General features: G+C 45.4%; 2 protein-coding genes across 2 annotated transcripts; one reads left to right on the top strand and one right to left on the bottom strand.

Moving 5' to 3' along the window:
• Positions 1–7,825: 7,825 nt before the first annotated feature.
• LOC146195203 (uncharacterized) lies at positions 7,826–8,904 on the top strand. Its single transcript, XM_084596748.1, has 3 exons — positions 7,826–8,026; positions 8,265–8,436; positions 8,779–8,904. The coding sequence occupies exons 1-3, from the start codon at positions 7,893–7,895 to the stop codon at positions 8,902–8,904; spliced, it is 432 nt and encodes a 143-aa protein (XP_084452874.1). The 5' UTR covers positions 7,826–7,892.
• Positions 8,905–9,991: 1,087 nt separating this feature from the next.
• LOC146195202 (uncharacterized) lies at positions 9,992–17,363 on the bottom strand. Its single transcript, XM_084596747.1, has 2 exons — positions 17,263–17,363; positions 9,992–11,271 (listed from the first exon to the last, which is right to left on the bottom strand). The coding sequence occupies exons 1-2, from the start codon at positions 17,361–17,363 to the stop codon at positions 10,569–10,571; spliced, it is 804 nt and encodes a 267-aa protein (XP_084452873.1). The 3' UTR covers positions 9,992–10,568.
• Between the last annotated feature and the right edge of the window lie 213 nt (positions 17,364–17,576).

Genomic DNA, 17,576 nt, shown 5'->3' with positions numbered 1-17,576 from the left:
ATGAGACCTAAGGCCTCTCACATTCAGCATTGCAAACACTAGCTCCTCAGGAGTCGCCATGGTGACCACACAAGTGCTAGCTAGGCTTGCATTTGTCTCTGCGGAGACGGCGACGTCGCCTCCGGACCTCCACCCCGACTGCGAGAACACGAACGTTGGCCCTTCCCCTTGTGTTTCGACGTGCGCCGGCGGCGGCGATGCTTAACGCTTACCAGATCACCATCTTCGCTCGAGTCAGATGTGCACTGTGCCCGGCGCTTATGAAGATGTTCTTCAAGAGGAGGGACAGCCTCAGTTGCAGGTCGAGTGGCCTGAACTGCAAGCTCTTCCTTGGCATTGACCTCAGTGGCTGGAGTAACCGGGGCGGCATCTTTGGCAGGATTAGAACAGGTGGCAGACTCCATATCATGTGCCGGATTCGGCGTCTCATATCGAGGCAGCGTCTCACATTCCTTGGAATCACCTTGAGGAACAACCGTTATATTAGCTGTGGAAGCCGTGTCCACAGCAGCGGCTGAAAGGACACCAGCCGCGTCAAGCACTTCTGTGGCGTCCATAATATGTTCTTGTAGAGCGTCGTCCGGTGGCCTCACACGATGCCGCAGCTTGTCCGCATAGGTAACGACGCACTCTTCTGCGGTGTGACCGAAGCGTCGGCAGTAGTCACAACGCGGCGTACGGCAGTGCCTACGAATGTGGCCAACACGGTTGCATCGGAGGCAGAGCGGTGGCCTGCCTGGTATTAAAACAAGGCTTTGTTATACCACAAATAGTCAGTAAATGTGGGACGTCGCCAATGCCGACTCCTTCAGCGAGAGACACAACATCCCGGTTCAGCTTTCTCAAATCTTCCATTTCCGCCACTTTTCAGTTTTCCGTCGAAATCGAAGTCACCTTCCTCACGTAGTGCCTGTAGTGCCTCACGTACGAAGGCGTCTTCCAAGAGTTCGGGAAGACACAGAAGCTTCAATTTCACCACTTTTGGTTCTGGGTACACGACGACACAACGACGGTCCTTAACAGCGAGGTCACCGCAAGCCCCCAATTTCTCTTTCCATTGTGCCGATTTGCAGGTGACCATCCATACATGGGACATTTCAAATTGGCCAATTGGCCTTGAGGTCCAGAACATTCCGAAGGGAGTCTGAAGTCTTGCGCCCGGTACGGGCATCCGGCAAGGTCCGCATGCAAGAAAACGGAGTCAGCGACCAGCTTACCAGTTGGGAGACGGGGCAAAACAATCCGGTATTCATTACTGCTGGCATTAGTCTGAGCAGTACCTCGGCCAGAAGCCGATTGAAGCCTTTGAGTGAAGAACATCGAGAAACGCAATCGCTTGGAACAGAGTCTTTGTCTTTCTCACAAAACGCCACTAAAACGACGGGAACAGTGGCCTTTAAATGCGTTCTTTTTTTTTGCGAAGTTTATTGCCTCAGGGCATAAAAGGAATGTTATGATGGATGAAGGGTGTGGTCAAGTAAATGAAAAAAGGTTGGCTGATGCAATGAAATCGAGGAGTGAACGGTGATGCGGTCCTAATGTCCAAACAGCATATGACTGCGGATTATGGGGGGAGAGGCCAGCTGCCACCAGGTGCCGGATCCGCGTTGGCTTCAACGCTGGACAATCCCACAGTAGGTGATGGATGTTGGTTGGTTGGTTCATGGGAAGGGAAAGGCGCAGTATCTGTCACACTTGCTCTGTGGACACCTGAACCGCGCCGTAAGGGAAGGGATAAAGGTGGGAGTGAAAGTGGATAGAGAGAAAGGGGGGCCGTAGTGGAGGGCTACGGAGTAATTTCGACCACCTGGGGATCTTTAACGTGCGCTGACATCGCACAGCACACGGACGCCACTTCGTTTCGCCTCCATCGAAACGCAGCCGCCGAGGCCGGGATTCGATCCCGGGAACTCCGGCACAGTAGTCGGGCGTCTTACCACTGCACCACCCCGGCGGGGCGGTGATGGATGTCAGCTTCTATATTTCTAGACTTGCAGATGGGGCATCCAGGGTGTGGATATAAATACCGAAATTGTGGCCACTTTCGGATCACTGCTGGTGTTAGGGCCACCCCAACTCTAATCCTCCGAAGCGCCACCTCTTCCGCACGGGTTAGACCGCTGGGGAGGCTTACCGTACACGGAGGTATAAGAGCACGTGTACGGCGCCGGATGTGTCCTTTCTTGTTAAAAGCAGAGTGGCATTGTCCAATTTTATGAGGTTTGGCGTTCTTATTCGTTTTAGACATTATATACACTATTTGTCGCTAGGTGGCGCTGCTCAGAAGAATCGCATCACGCGCCAAAGCGTCGTCTGCTCGAGTGCTCCTATGGGATATGGTTTACTATACGCATCAGGGCCAGGAGCAACCACCCCATTACAGCTTGGAACGATTCTGTTAATATCTTGGTGGTAACGCGCGAACAGCGCGCCGGGTGCTTTCGCTTGTTATAACCAGGTTTAAGTGGGAGTAGACCTACATTTTTTATTCAAAGGTCGCACAGATTAACCCTACATACAATCGTTAAGCAGATAAGTCGAAGCTTTTCAGCTAGTGCATTGAAACGAATAAATTGCGTTTGAGAAAATGGAATGCGCTGTAATAGCCTCGCTTCATGACCAGCCTTTTATAGGCCCCTTATAATAATAATTGGTTGGAAGGGAAAGGCGCAGTATCTGTCACACTTGGTATGTGGACACCTGAACCGCGCCGTAGGGGAAGGGAGGAAGATGGGAGTGAAAGTGGAATGAGAGAAGGAGGAGCCGTAGTGGAAGGCTACGGAGTAATTTCGACCACCTGGGGATCTTTAACGTGCGCTGACATCGCACAGCACACGGACGCCTCTTCGTTTCGCCTCCATCGAAACGCAGCCGCCGAGGTCGGGTTTGAACCCGGGAACTCCGGACAGTAGTCGGGCGTCTTGCCACTGTACCACCCCGGCCCCTTGAGAGAATAGAGGAAAGTCGGAGTGAACGAAGAAGGAGCGAAAGAGGTGGCGTAGCAGAAGCGCGGCTAGCGCCGCCGATGCCAAGGAACGTTGGACAGTTCTGGATCACGTGAAAATGGCTCCCTCTACCTTGATCTCCTTTGAAACGGGTGGATATGAAATAAAGGCTCGTACGCTACTTAAATCCGACGCTTATCAAGTGCAAAGTTGGTATAATATTCCTTTTCGCTGCTGTGCAGTGATTGCGAATTGAAGCCCAGAGAGAGATTTAATTATTTATTTTTAACTCTCGCTCTAGAAAGCGACAACGGAGAGGCATTAAAGTCATTCGCCTTAAAAAAAAACATGGCGATCGATGCAACTGCACTGAAACGCACAAGTGTCGTGGCACGGTTTTCAGCATCAGCTGTATTTAGCCACCATTTTAAGCTAAGTCAGGCAACCATCGTTTTGAAACAACGGGGTACTTGGTGTCGAGCACGAACATGATCTGAGGTCGAACATGAAACAAATATTTTACATTTTTCTCCGAAATCGTATACACCATGAAAAGCGAGCTTAGCCCTTTCATGGTCTCAGCGTCTTGATCCTATTCCTCCTCGTTCAAGTGGAAAAGAATGCGGACGATTCCTGCGTCAGAAACGCTACGATCTGCGCGGCAATAACAAGAGCTGTTCTAGCATCTTCAAGGCCGTCACAGCGCCTCAAGCAAAAAGATGCGGTAAAGTTCGCCAATGCCTGTTGCCGGGAAATACAGCGCGGAAGATAGACCTACAAATGGCTCATGCACACGTACTGTAGCCTAACAAAACCTGTCACCATCCTCATCAGCGAAGGCTAGCTCTCCCATATTACTCCAATTAAGCCAGTCTTGTGCTAGCTGCGTCCACTTGACCGCTGCGAACTTAATTCTTAACCTCGTCCGCCCACCTATCTTTCTACCGCCCCCTGCTACGCTTTCCTTCCGTTGGAATCCAGTTCGTTACCTTAAGCGACCATCGATTATCCTTTCCTCGCACTAAATGTCCTATCCTTGTCCATTTCTTCTTGATTTCTACTTAAATGTCAGTAACTTGAGTTATTTCTCTAACCCACTCTGCGCACATCATCTCGTCTGTTTCTCTCCAGCGCTTACCTAAATCTAATAATGCTTTTAACAAATACTTCCTACCAGCCGCATTTCAAGATGAAAACCAGCGTCCTGAACATATAACTAAACGTGATCCTGTATGTTTGTAAGAATGCCTGACTTGTCATCTTGCACAGTAACTTACTGTTTCCACTCCTATTAATTACTGTACCTCCATCAGTTGAAGTATGTATTTGTACTTGAACCTATTGAATATTTATGCTTCTTTTTGGGCCATCAATGTTTAAGTTATTTTATGTAATACCTCCACACCCTTTAGTATTACCCAATCCGGAACCGTTAAGGGTTAAATAATTATAATGGTGGCGAAAGGATAGAGCGAGGATGTGCAACTTTCCAAGCATCATGACAACAAAACAGGAGAAATAAAAAAAAACTTCATATTTCTTCTACGCATTTCGGTGCAGAATAGCGGCAATTTCGACACTGAACGGCGAGAAATATTTTTGCGTTGTGTCGCTTGCTCTTACACCGAAGCGCAACAACGCGCGCAGTGAACTATAGATGGCTGATTGTTTTTGTTTTTCACACAATTAATGTTCTTTACAGAAAGCACGAGAAAATTTACCCAATAGACATAAAGGCACGAGCTCCGTCGCGTTCCAGAATTTCATGATGGACTCTTTGTCACACATTTAGGGGTCGGACGACAGGTGAGAGCAGGGACACGTACACAAACAGACATTCACCTTCATAAACACGTATCACAAGGGAAAAATGACATTGGTGGACGACAACAAATGATTGATTTCCGTATCTAGTGGCATAGCTCAAGCGAACGAAATGCCGCAAACAATAAGCGTCGAGCTGTCTGCCCATTTGATGTAAACACGCTGGCATACCCAAGCGATTGTGGCGCAGCAATTTCTGGCAAATCGTATGGCTGCTTTCGCACACCATGGGGCTGCCGATTCAAAAGACGCCTGCTGCTAGCTAGAAATGAGATTGCTGTGCAGCTCAGCTGCGGCAAGTGGAGTTGGCAGAAGCCAGGGATAGAGATCCCGTCGCACTGCTATTATTCGGGATAGAACACTTCAGGAAGATCCGGGGAACGTGATGTTTGCCCCCAGGTGATCCGTGTAGAAAGCTACATTAATGGATGTTATCCAGACGAGGAACCGGAACACGTCAAAAGCAGGCCTTGATTTCTGCACTTAACACTGTGAACACACTATAGCTGCATTTCGATCGCGTAATCCTTAGAGGGAGATCGAGGATTACGCGACCAAACTTTGTGAACGAAATTGGTGTAGCCGATGCGACGATATGCTAAAATGCATAAGCCTCTCTAAGACGTGGTCTATTGAGACACCTGCAAAACCCAAGTAAATCAAAACCTCGATCAGGAATCAGATTATCGAAAACCAGACATGTTTTCGAGGGGATAGACGAGGAATTTCTGGACAAAGTTGCAAACACGTACATGAAGGACACCATAGGATCGCCCTCCCACAGTACACTGGAGCCATTAACAAGGACCTTGATGCGCATATCACAGAAGCAGAGGTCAGAGCGGAACTTTTAGGACTTCCAGGACTCGACGGGGTCACCAGAAAATGCCTGAGGAACCTAGATAATGACTCAGTAAGTGCCCTAACAAAGTATTGGGCGCGAGGACATACCGTGGCGCCACCTCTCAGCAGCGCCCGGGTGACGTACTAAGTGGGATTGCCGCGGGGAGCTGCCGCAGTGCGAGGCTTTTTCAGGGGGCTTGATAGCGCTATATTTATTTATTCATTCATTGCACACTTCAGATTGGGCCTGTTTAGCTTACTTGAGGTACCAGGCTTCCTTATTTAGCAACAAATACCGCACCGAATCAGTAAGCTGTTGATAACCAACGAGTTTTAGCTACCGACGACGACGGCGTGCACCGACCAGCGCTGTTTGCGTCGTTATGGCGAGCACGGAAGCCGGCACATCGCCAGTCAGAGGTAAGCGATCATTGATACTCTAAATTAAAGACACCTCTGTCACGACTGCTCAATCTCGTGACTCTAACTGTAGCGGAGCCGTTGTGTGCTGCGCGGGCGGCGTCGTTCGGCTCCTCCCTTCAGCTTGTTAGAGTAGTCAAAGTGAGCGCTAAGCATGACGCAGAGAAGTCCTTAAATGTAAATGTGCAGAGGTGCGCTTCAGGCAACGGATTTTTGCGCGCTGAATACGCTCATTCCTCGGGCTTCGTGTGGATGTTTACCCGACCATAGAGTAGACCTTTACCAGAGCAAACCAAAACATTCAATGTTCCAGCTCGTCTTTTTTTTTAATTCGGGCTTCATGTGGATGTTTACCCGACTACAGAGTAGACCATTACCTGAGCAAACCAAAACATTCAATGTTCCAGCTCGTTTTTTTTTTTTAATTCGGGCTTCATGTGGATGTTTACCCGACTACAGAGTAGACCTTTACCTGAGCAAACCAAAACATTCAATGTTCCAGCTCGTTTTTTTTTTAATTCGGGCTTCATGTGGATGTTTACCCGACTACAGAGTAGACCTTTACCTGAGCAAACCAAAACATTCAATGTTCCAGCTCGTTTTTTTTTTAATTCGGGCTTCATGTGGATGTTTACCCGACTACAGAGTAGACCTTTACCTGAGCAAACCAAAACATTCAATGTTCCAGCTCGTTTTTTTTTTTAATTCGGGCTTCATGTGGATGTTTACCCGACTACAGAGTAGACCTTTACCTGAGCAAACCAAAACATTCAATGTTCCAGCTCGTTTTTTTTTAATTCGGGCTTCATGTGGATGTTTACCCGACTACAGAGTAGACCTTTACCTGAGCAAACCAAAACATTCAATGTTCCAGCTCGTTTTTTTTTTAATTCGGGCTTCATGTGGATGTTTACCCGACTACAGAGTAGACCTTTACCTGAGCAAACCAAAACATTCAATGTTCCAGCTCGTTTTTTTTTTAATTCGGGCTTCATGTGGATGTTTACCCGACTACAGAGTAGACCTTTACCTGAGCAAACCAAAACATTCAATGTTCCAGCTCGTTTTTTTTTAATTCGGGCTTCATGTGGATGTTTACCCGACTACAGAGTAGACCTTTACCTGAGCAAACCAAAACATTCAATGTTCCAGCTCGTTTTTTTTTAATTCGGGCTTCATGTGGATGTTTACCCGACTACAGAGTAGACCTTTACCTGAGCAAACCAAAACATTCAATGTTCCAGCTCGTTTTTTTTTTAATTCGGGCTTCATGTGGATGTTTACCCGACTACAGAGTAGACCTTTACCTGAGCAAACCAAAACATTCAATGTTCCAGCTCGTTTTTTTTTTAATTCGGGCTTCATGTGGATATTTACCCGACTACAGAGTAGACCTTTACCTGAGCAAACCAAAACATTCAATGTTCCAGCTCGTTTTTTTTTTTAATTCGGGCTTCATGTGGATGTTTACCCGACTACAGAGTAGACCTTTACCTGAGCAAACCAAAACATTCAATGTTCCAGCTCGTTTTTTTTTTAATTCGGGCTTCATGTGGATGTTTACCCGACTACAGAGTAGACCTTTACCTGAGCAAACCAAAACATTCAATGTTCCAGCTCGTTTTTTTTTTAATGTTTGAAATACCATCAGCACTACTGAAGCTCCTTAAAGCGGCTCATTTGTGTACCGCGCCACAGTATTTTTGTCTGTTACTCTACAGAATCTTTTACTTTGTTTCAGTGAAACTTCCGTTGTAAAGTATTAACGAGTTTATTGAGAAGAAGTTTGAGAACTCCAGGCTTTTAATAGAAGGGGAGGCCGTCTACGAGGCAAAGCACGTCGTGGTCTGCAGCGTGAAGATGTACAAAGACAATGAGGTCACATTTGTTGGCCTTGTCCTTCAGACCTCTGCTGTCAACAAAGAACCTCACCAGCTGGAGATCGAAATAAAAGGAAGGACAGTGACTGCTGCATCTTGCACCTGCAAAGCAGGGTATGAGTCCCAGCAGTGGTTCAAAGAAAGTGATATCACTGTCAGTTTTTCTTCTATATACTTATTTAACCATGATGAATATTTCAAAGCAAATACTGTAAAATATCCACTCTGTATCTGCTGCTAAAACAAAAGGGAACATTTATAAGATGTTTAGGAAGAATTTTCAGATTTATCTGTATTTGCATGTCTTACTTCTGAAAATAAAAGTTGTTTACCTTCCTCTTTTTTTTTGCAGCCAGCACAAGCGCAAACACATGGTAGCTCTCCTGCTGCACATTCATGATACAGAGACCTTTGACCTCGTGTCATCCACTGATTTACCTCAGCAATGGGGAAAAGACCAGAGGGCTAGTGTGAAAGGCAAATATGCCGCGAGAAAGATAGTGGACCTGCCTTGCACCAAAAAGGTAAGGACAAGTCAGTTTTGTGGGGTGGTTAAGGCATCAAAATACTGTCTTAGCCTAGCCCTGGCAATTACTACTGCTATACTTGTACAAGAAATAAACTCCCCCCCCCTTTTTTTTTCAAAGCTACACTTTCGTTTAGTGCAAGCTTCGGTTTTGTCTAAACATACAAGTTGTAGCAGCAAAACCAAGCGCATAGTTTGATCTGACTACTTCTTTTAACTAGGAATGCGATACAGTTCAGTTTTCATAATCTTGATACGGATTAAAGTGTTTGTATGTAGTGAAGGACTATTTTGGGGATGTGCTCAGGAAATTTATCTGATGGAACCTTTCTTGTTTTAGGCTAAAAAAGAAAACATCAAGGTGCCTGAAGGTGATATCCTGAAGAGATTGCTCCAAGAATTGCCATACAACAGTGCTGCACTTCGCCACAGCGAGGGCAGTAAGTGGATATGTCCTGCTTCATGAGTTAGTGCTTTAAAATGAAATGCCAGTTGAACTGTAACAATTAGAAGCTTATTTCTTGCCTCTAACAAGTTTAACAAACTACACTCTCATTGTTTGTGTATGTTATTTGAACCTCTGATTCCCCATAAAATAATCATTTTAACCAAAACAAAACTTACACAGATTTTTTTTTTGAAATATGCTAAGCTTTTTTTCCTGTCATTTCAGGGAGTCAGAATGACCATGCAGACACTGAAATCCACACAGTGTCAGTTAACGTTGCTGACAGCATAGCAAGTACAGCACCACTGCTACCTGCACAGGATACGTCCTTCACTGTTCAGCTATGTGAGCTTCATGAAGGAATTGCTGCAAGCACAGCAAGCCAAGCGATCCCTGGCATAAAAAAGCCACCTAAACTCATGGAAGCTGCCAGGAAGGCTCTCACAGAAGGAGCAGTTTTAGTAGAGGATATTTACTGCTACCTCCAGCAAGCATACACAAACTCAGAAATTGACTTAATACATAATTTAACAAAAACCCAAGCAAATTGTCAAGATTGGCTGATCTACAGAAAAGGAATGGTAACAGCATCAATAGCATACTGTGTATACACACGAGTCAACACAATCAGGACACGGATGGGCCCACATGATGTGCGGGCTCTTCTAAAGGTCGTGCTCAAAGAAAACTCTGTGCAGACCACTGCTATGCTAAGGGGCACGCTGCTCGAAGAGACAGCAAAGAGGGCATATCCAAATGGAAGTCTGCACAGAAACTTGAAAGTTTAGCAATGCGGACTTATTAAGCCAGCACCCATGTATTGGTGCCAGCCCAGATGGGTTAGTGACATGTGACTGCTGCACTCCAGGAGTGCTTGAAGTCAAGTGCCCCATAAGCTTAGAAAAGTTCAAGGCAAAAGAAGTAGTAAATGATGGCTCAAGCTTCTGCTTAAAAAAAAAAAAAAACAAGCAGGTACTTCTGTCAGGTACAGGTCCAGATGGGATTGGCGAAGGTCTCAAGTGCTGATGTTTTCGTCTTTCAAGACAGCGAGAACTTCATGTTGTTGCCTGTAAGTTTCAACGAGTCATTTTTTAATGATGTTGTAGACAGGGCCGTCTACTTCTTTAAGCCCTATGTGCTACCCTGCCCTGTTATCTCACTAACAGTGAGCACCTGTTAGCGAGATAACAGGTGCTCACTGCTGGCAATGAGCAATAAAGAGTCAGTGTTCTCTTTGTGCGTTACAAACCACTGTTGAGATTATGGATAAAATGCACGTGCACCTAATGTCCTGTTCTTCCCTGCATATACACTGATGTAGAGGAATGCCCTGAGAGTCTAAATGAGCAAAACTTTGCATGTAATCACACAAAGTAAAATCATGAACAATATGAAAACTAGAAAAAAGATTACAAAAAAATGCTTCATTTCAGACATATAATACAACACTGTTTCATATACAGAGCAAGTGAAGAAAGTGAGGGATATAATGAAACCTTCTCAAAATAAGATGCAAAAAATATATCAACACAGTGGCAAACACAATGTCAAGCTCACTTCAGAAAATATTTGAAAAAAAGAAAAGTCCGTTACTGGGTTGAGGCAAACTAATCAGCCCTAGGAAACATCATTTATAGAAAGAACTGCTATAACACATTGCCCATAAACTTTGCTACACTTTTCTATGACGCCAAAAACTTGCCGTCACTGAATATTGGTTTAGAGAGGTTCACAATTCCAGCAATAACTTGTACAATATCATCAATGTAAGCGAAAAGCTCAGTGGCCAAATTCCCTGTCAAAATCTGAAAGGCTTTCATACGCTGGATTGCATGCTCAACATGAACACGAGCGGCTGCTATGCTTTGATTTTTCTCAGCTTCATGTTTTTCAAGTTGCTTTCTCTTGCGCAGGAACGGAGGACGCACCAGTGTGATGTGATGCTCGAGGCAGAGTTTATCTATCAGGAACCCTTTATCCACCATGACACTATCAACTGACGGCAGCAACCTTTCTAGTATCTTGCTTTCTTTTGTTATGTGGGAATCAGATGCCCGGCCACCGTAAGCTTCACTTACATAACTAATGTGGCCTCCTGGGGTCTCACAGACTACAATTTTAGCTGTGTACATGCCTTTGTACCAGCTGTACGTCAACAGCTGGGACTCCACATCTTTCGGTCTTTGAAGCGGTACCTCTGTGCAATCTAACACAGCCCTTACACTCGAGTATTCCTTGAAGTACACAGTCAAATTATCCACGACAGCTTCCTTACTTGGCCAAAACACTGCATTTTTCATGATTGCAGCCAAGATTACCACACTAGTCTTGAAAATTTGAGGTGCAAGTAAATCGGAGAATTTGATATCAAAGTGGAGGGAATGTCTATACAAAAGGTTCACCAACTACGAATCCTGGAGCTATATATTTAAGAGAACGGATACAGCGACGGGATATTGACGCGGTAGCGTTAAGGAGCTCGTGTCGCAGAAAAGCTGGTGTCGCCGGCGGCGTTGGCCGTGAGCGATAAATCCCGGCATGCACTTCATAAATAAAAAGCAACTTCCAAGATGGGCTGGGTGGGAATCGAACCAGGGTCTCCGGAGTGTGAGGCGGAGACGCTACCACTCAGCCACGAGTTTTTTTTTTCTTTATTGCCGACTTGGACATTCAAAACAAGACGATGAACAATAAAACGTGCCAGCACACTTGCGCGTGACACGGCGGGTCACTCAGCCACGAGTTCGATGCTTACAAGCGGTACAAAAGCGCTTCTAGTGAATGCGGTGTTGCCTTAGAAACGTGCCGTAGAACGTTATACTGCGGTGTATTTCGGTAATTATGAGCATGTTACTTACAGAAGTCGCAGTTACACGAGTAGCGAAGTACGTTTCCGCTACATTTCTTCTGCTCTCTGCGCACATGCAGAGCCATCTTGCGGCAAACACAGAACCCCTCCTCGCAATCTGCGGCGCTGCCCCGACACGTGGCGCGCCACTCGCCCCTGACGTTTCGCCGTGCACCCTCACGGGTTGTAGAATCAAGCGTCTTTCCTTTCTTTAGATCACTATCTTCGCTCACCCGCTTCTCCCCTTCTAGACTCAAGAGCATACCGAGCGAATGAGTGGGCGGTGCGAACGAGGTGCAATAACGCTATCGCGTTCCACTCTTGAAGGCGAAGCTTAAGCGTCCTCCAAATTTTTTTTAAAGAAACTGGAAGGCTACACCCCACAAGTCTTAGGCATATTCAGGAGAATAACATTGAAGGGCCTAGGCTTAACCCCCTCATGCATAGCATACGGGCCTCATATGAGGACACTTATTAATTCGGCTATAAAATTCCTTCAGTCGCTCGAAGCGTGTCACTGCCGCATGGAGTCCTCAGCTGAGGACATGTGAAGTTTCCTAACATGTTTCATAGATTGCACTAGCTGTCCATGTTTCTTCAAACGCCAGGCTCTGAGGGGGAGTCGGCTTGTTTGAGGTTTCTGAATCTTCCTAAGAGACATTATAGCTCTTTTCGACTATAAAAATTATCTGCGCCAAGTATAACTCTTGAAAATTGTCAGCGAGATTTGTTGCCAATTGTTTCTCGATTTTGACTTGTATACGGAGAAGAGAACATGTGTTATCAAGTGGGGACATCATGCATTGAAGGTGTAGGCTCACCTAGAGCGCCACCCAAAAACCTTACCTGCAGAATGCCAGGCCTGGGCATTCTGCAGGCGGGTGATGTCACCAGACTGTCCGAGGGACTTCAAGGAAAAAATCATAAACTTTATGCCAATAACTCCTTCACACCATGGCCCTCATCAGGAAACTGAGAGAGGATTGCATAATGTTTGTCGGGTCATGCCGAGCAAACCGTCTGCAAGGAGCAGATAAAAAGCTTAAGTCCTTGAAGGAGCTCAAAGCGCTCGGAAGAGGAAGCACATCCATTTGCACATAAGCAGAAAACATCACGGTGACAAGGTGGCTGGATAACTCGCTTGTTCACGTTGTTTCAAGCTATGCAGGACGGGACCCTGAAGACACTACGAAAAGATTCAACAGGAAAAGAAATCGATGTCACCAGTCCATACTCCGTGGAAGTATACAACACATGGGAGGTGTCGACCTCATGGATTCCTTGATTGCAAGGTACAGAAATGACGTGCGGAACAAAAGGGGCTACTTGAGAATGTCCTTCCATCTACTAAATGCGGCAGTTGTGAACCCCTGGATAGTGTGGAGGTGGGACAAAGGCACGGACCAATATATGGACCAACTTGAGTTTCGAAGTCACGTTGCCAAGGCGCTCATATTCTGCGGTGAAGTAGCGCAGAGCTCGAAGCGACGAGGTCGCCCATCCAACGATCCTCCTCCACCATCACTAAAGAAGAGGGTGTTTCGCCATGTGTCACTGGGAAAAAAGGTTGGACGGCGGGCAGCATTTCCCAAAGAAGAACCTCCTGAAGTACGCCAGCCGCTGTCGAAGTCTTGCCTGCCGTATCAAGACAAGGTACCTCTGCGGTCGCTGCAACGTCCCCTATGTCCAGAGTGCTTTTAGTCTTTCCACAGCGCATAAGCAGAGTATGCAAGACTCATCGTCATCCTTTCAATGTGATTTGTTGCCTCTTTCAGTGTTCTGGTATGAAAGCTCTATATTTTTGAGACTGTCGCTACTTTTTTGCGTACTTAAGGGAACAGGGTAGGCAAAGTTTCCGGGAAAAAAAATCGATTTTTTGTTTTTGTGTAATTTAAAATCTTTATTCTTTCCTTAACATAGCCAAGTCTTTCATTTGCGCGCACGCGAAATATTTACCTCAAAATCAACATTTTTCGAAACCTAGGCAGCATCCAGCCACACCCCCTTTGACACATGCTCGGGATCTGTGCCTTTCCTAAGGTAAAAAAAAAACAACTTCAGCGCCTATTTTTTTCCACGTTTAGCGGAATGGCAGTTACTCATCTGGCAACAGTGAAAACCTAGCTAGCATACTTCACTTAGCCAAACGAATCCTAAGACGCAGCTGGATTACTCGCAACGCGCGGCATTTTGCTTGTGTTTCGGCGTGTTTTTGCGGACATACGAGCTTGTTTGTACCTTTGCGCTGGTTATTTAGCGGTAATGCAATGACAAAGCCAAAGAAGTGCTTTAAAAAACGTCTCTTTTACGGAAACCGGCATAAGTCGATCTCCAATGACGCCAATTCTCCGCAACACAACCCAGGAGTGGGCGCCACGACTGGTCACTAAGGAGGCCCGGAAAACAAGACAGCTAGCGCAGAAAAGAAGTGTTGATGATGGAGGGGACTACCAGGCTAGTGGCTATTGAAAAAATGCGTGAGAATTTGTTTCTACTGTCCTATATTGCAATAAAGCTCTTTCTTCCACTTCAAAGCCAATTATCTCAAGACACCAAATTTTGCTGCATTTGACCCTTTTTTTAAGAAACTACATGCGTAAGGGAGATAAAATTTTCCAGACATTGAGAAAACATTACATATGGTCTACTGAACTAAGATTATAAATATTATTGCAGACGATTTTTATTTACAGGCTATTTACTGCAGATTATGGCTCTAAAAATTGGTGGGTCCAGTAAAAAAAAAAAAGATAAAAAAACTTATCTTTAAAAAGAAATTATCCTAGTTCAGTAACACTACCTAACATTGCTGATTACAATGCCACCAGTGTTATTGTTCTAACCCCAGCAGATCATGAGAAAAAGGTCACGAACATAGCCTAAAATGCATGGCTAGAATAGGACCTACCCTGTCCCCTAAAGCCAATTACCTAGACCACCTTATGGCATGTTGTGCTCATATGGGGACACATAAAAAATATAAGGATGTTGTTGATTACTTGAAATAAATTATTTTTTTATCTTTGTGGCATATAGTGACATTTTTAGGCGATAAGTAATATTTTTATACACTGTGCTTAATTCATGAATGAGAGGGTTAAAAGAAAGAAGCTTGATCAGACTTATGCAGGCATATGTCATAAGCCGCATAAGCTACTCTACACCATATTTAAAGCTTAGAGCAGAGGAAAAAAGAAAAATAAAAGCACTCATTAAACGATGCATAAGGAGGGCCCTAGGCCTACCAATGATTACATCCACAAAGAGGCTGCTCGCTATGGGGGTACACAATACGTGGGAAGAAATAGCAGAAGCAGTCAGAGTGTCGTAACTCGAAAGACTAAGCCAGGCAACTACAGGAAGAGCCATTTTAAAATGGTAAGTCTGCAGACAGACAGAGGGATGCAAAGAAAGTCGAGCATCCCACAGCTAACCATTTCCCCTCTTCCTCGAAACATGGACCCCATATACAATGCGGAAAGAGGCAAAAGAGAGCAAAAGCACTCAAAAAGCGATTCGAGCCACTGGACAGCAAGGCAGTTGCATATGTTGATGCAACGAGTAGAAAGTCGGGTGCGGCGGTAACCTCGGTAGTTGACGGCCGAGGTGCCCCAGTATCGGCAGCCACCATCAGAAGCCGCAACTCCGAAACAGCTGAAGAAGTTGCGATAGCGCTCGCTTGCGTAGGAACGGAAGCAAAATTCATAATGAGAGAACAAAATAGCCATCTACAATTACATAAAGGGCAGGATCGCACAGGAAGCGGTAAGAATCCTGACCGGAATACAGCTTAATAGAAAAGTAAGCTTAATATATGGACTCCAGCGCACGCGTCTGTTTCTGGTAACGAGGCGGCGCAGGAGTTAGCCCGAGCTCTCTACTTCCGGCTAACTTCCGGGTGTAAAGAAAAGGAGAAATGTGGCAGTGAAAAAAAGAGAGAAAGAGGTGCCGTAATGGAAGGCTTCGGACGACCACAAAGCTTCCTTCATGAACTGTTAGTGGAGTGTTTCTTGAAGGAATATGTGTGAAAAAATTAAAAAAAAAGTTCTGTAATTTTACATGCCTTGCTCGAACTCTTTTCCTCATTCTATGGAAAAAGGTGAAACAGCTGATAAGCTGCGCTCAGATTTCGCATTAGGAAGTAGCGCAATCTTCGGCAATTTTTTTTTTTCTCGTCTCTGGCAACGGGCGATCCGGCGCTGTGCTCTTTCTGTGTGCGCTTTTGGTTCTATTTTACTTTTTTTCCCCTTCTGGGCAGTCTTGAGAGGCGGTGAACAGAGGTATCGCGCTTCCCCTTCCCTCCCCTTAAACATGCTTTCTTGGGAACTGCTTGGTTTCAGAAACTCGGCTTGACGACCTGCCATTGTGAATGAAGGGTGACAAATCTTCCGAAAAATAAAAAAATCACGTAGGCGTGGCCCCTTCTGCTGCTCGATTTTGACCACTAGTCTCCGCGCGTAGTACTTTGTACATGATCGCTCAGTATGAAAGGGGACGCTTGCGCAAAAAGACGATTCCTTTTTTCTCTACCAAAGTGGAAAATGACAATTGGGCATTACATATGCCAAGAAGGATTCTAGTAAGCAGAACAGAAATACAGTTAGACCAAGACCAAGCCTTTCGACTGTTGTCAAGCCAAAGCAGTTTTATGAGTGAAAATACTTGTTCCGTCATTCTCGTACTCAACGGCGCTGCGCGCTTCGCCTTGCGGAACGAACGCCACGTTTGCTCGCCTCGGTAAGGTCTGTTCATGGCTCTCTTGAAGCATATCTCAATATGGACTCCAATGAAATTCAAAGCTAACCAGCGAAAACAAAATGATCAATGAAATAAAATATTTGTTCACGTTTTATTCCGCGTATTAAAGTGAAAAATCTGGGGCATATAGGTAGTAGAAAAGGAGGGGCAGGCCATGCGGTAGCTGTCACGGAAAAAACGTAACAATAACAATGATTCAGTGAAGAGAAAGTCAAAGTTCCTCAGTGATTTTTCATGAGAAATGAAATGCGTCAAAGACCACAAAAAATACGAACAGAGTTTAAAAAACGAATGCTAACACATTCCCTGCTCCCGCATATATTTTTTTCTCTTTGCCACCAAGCTTCCCACCTCGAGTGAGCGGAATGCTAGTAAAGGCGCACTTGCCTCCTGCTCTTCTTCGTGCTGTTTTATCTTGCGTAGTATGAACTAGTTCGAGTTATTCAACGTGTACGTATAGACCAAAACCGATCTGTGACGTAAGCAAGATGCGGTGGCGCTTCTGTCACCAGGCTGGGCAGACTGGGAGTGAAAAGTAGGGTTAGTGCCCATAGGAATACATGAAACCGAAATATTTAAAAGCAGTTTTCTCATTTCACGGGGCATCTATGATGTCGTTGTTCGGCAGAGAGCAACCATGAACATCCTAGAACAGATCGTGAAAGAATTAAATCTCATTACCGAGCCGAAGTATCTTTAAATCACCGCGAAATGTATGGAGGTGCGAAATGGGAGGGCGACACATCGAAACACATGTAAACTCAACTTACCGCAGCACTTTTCTCCTCTCGCGGTGCACCAGAAGTGATGGCCGGTCGTTGAACGTTGGCCAGCGCTTTGAAGAAGTGTGAGACAAAGCATGCTGCTTCATTGCGGAGGCAATCTACTTTTAAAACCCCTCGTTGTCAAGAATCTGTTAGAAATGCATTGCGGTAGCCAAGCCCATGCGAAATATATGTAAACAACGGTTCTCAAAGAAGCTAACTCAAAGAAAAAGGCGAAAGCAGTCATTTGTTAAGAGCTGGTGCATTCTTTCAAGACCATGAACATACGTATGCAACAAAATTTCGTGTCTGACACCTCT

The sequence above is a fragment of the Amblyomma maculatum genome, chromosome 3, assembly GCF_055883805.1.
Source record: "Amblyomma maculatum isolate TAMU_Amacu chromosome 3, ASM5588380v1, whole genome shotgun sequence".
Lineage (NCBI taxonomy): Eukaryota > Metazoa > Arthropoda > Arachnida > Ixodida > Ixodidae > Amblyomma > Amblyomma maculatum.
The sequence above is the reverse complement of the archived record's forward strand: the minus strand, read 5'-3'. Positions and strand labels throughout refer to the sequence as shown.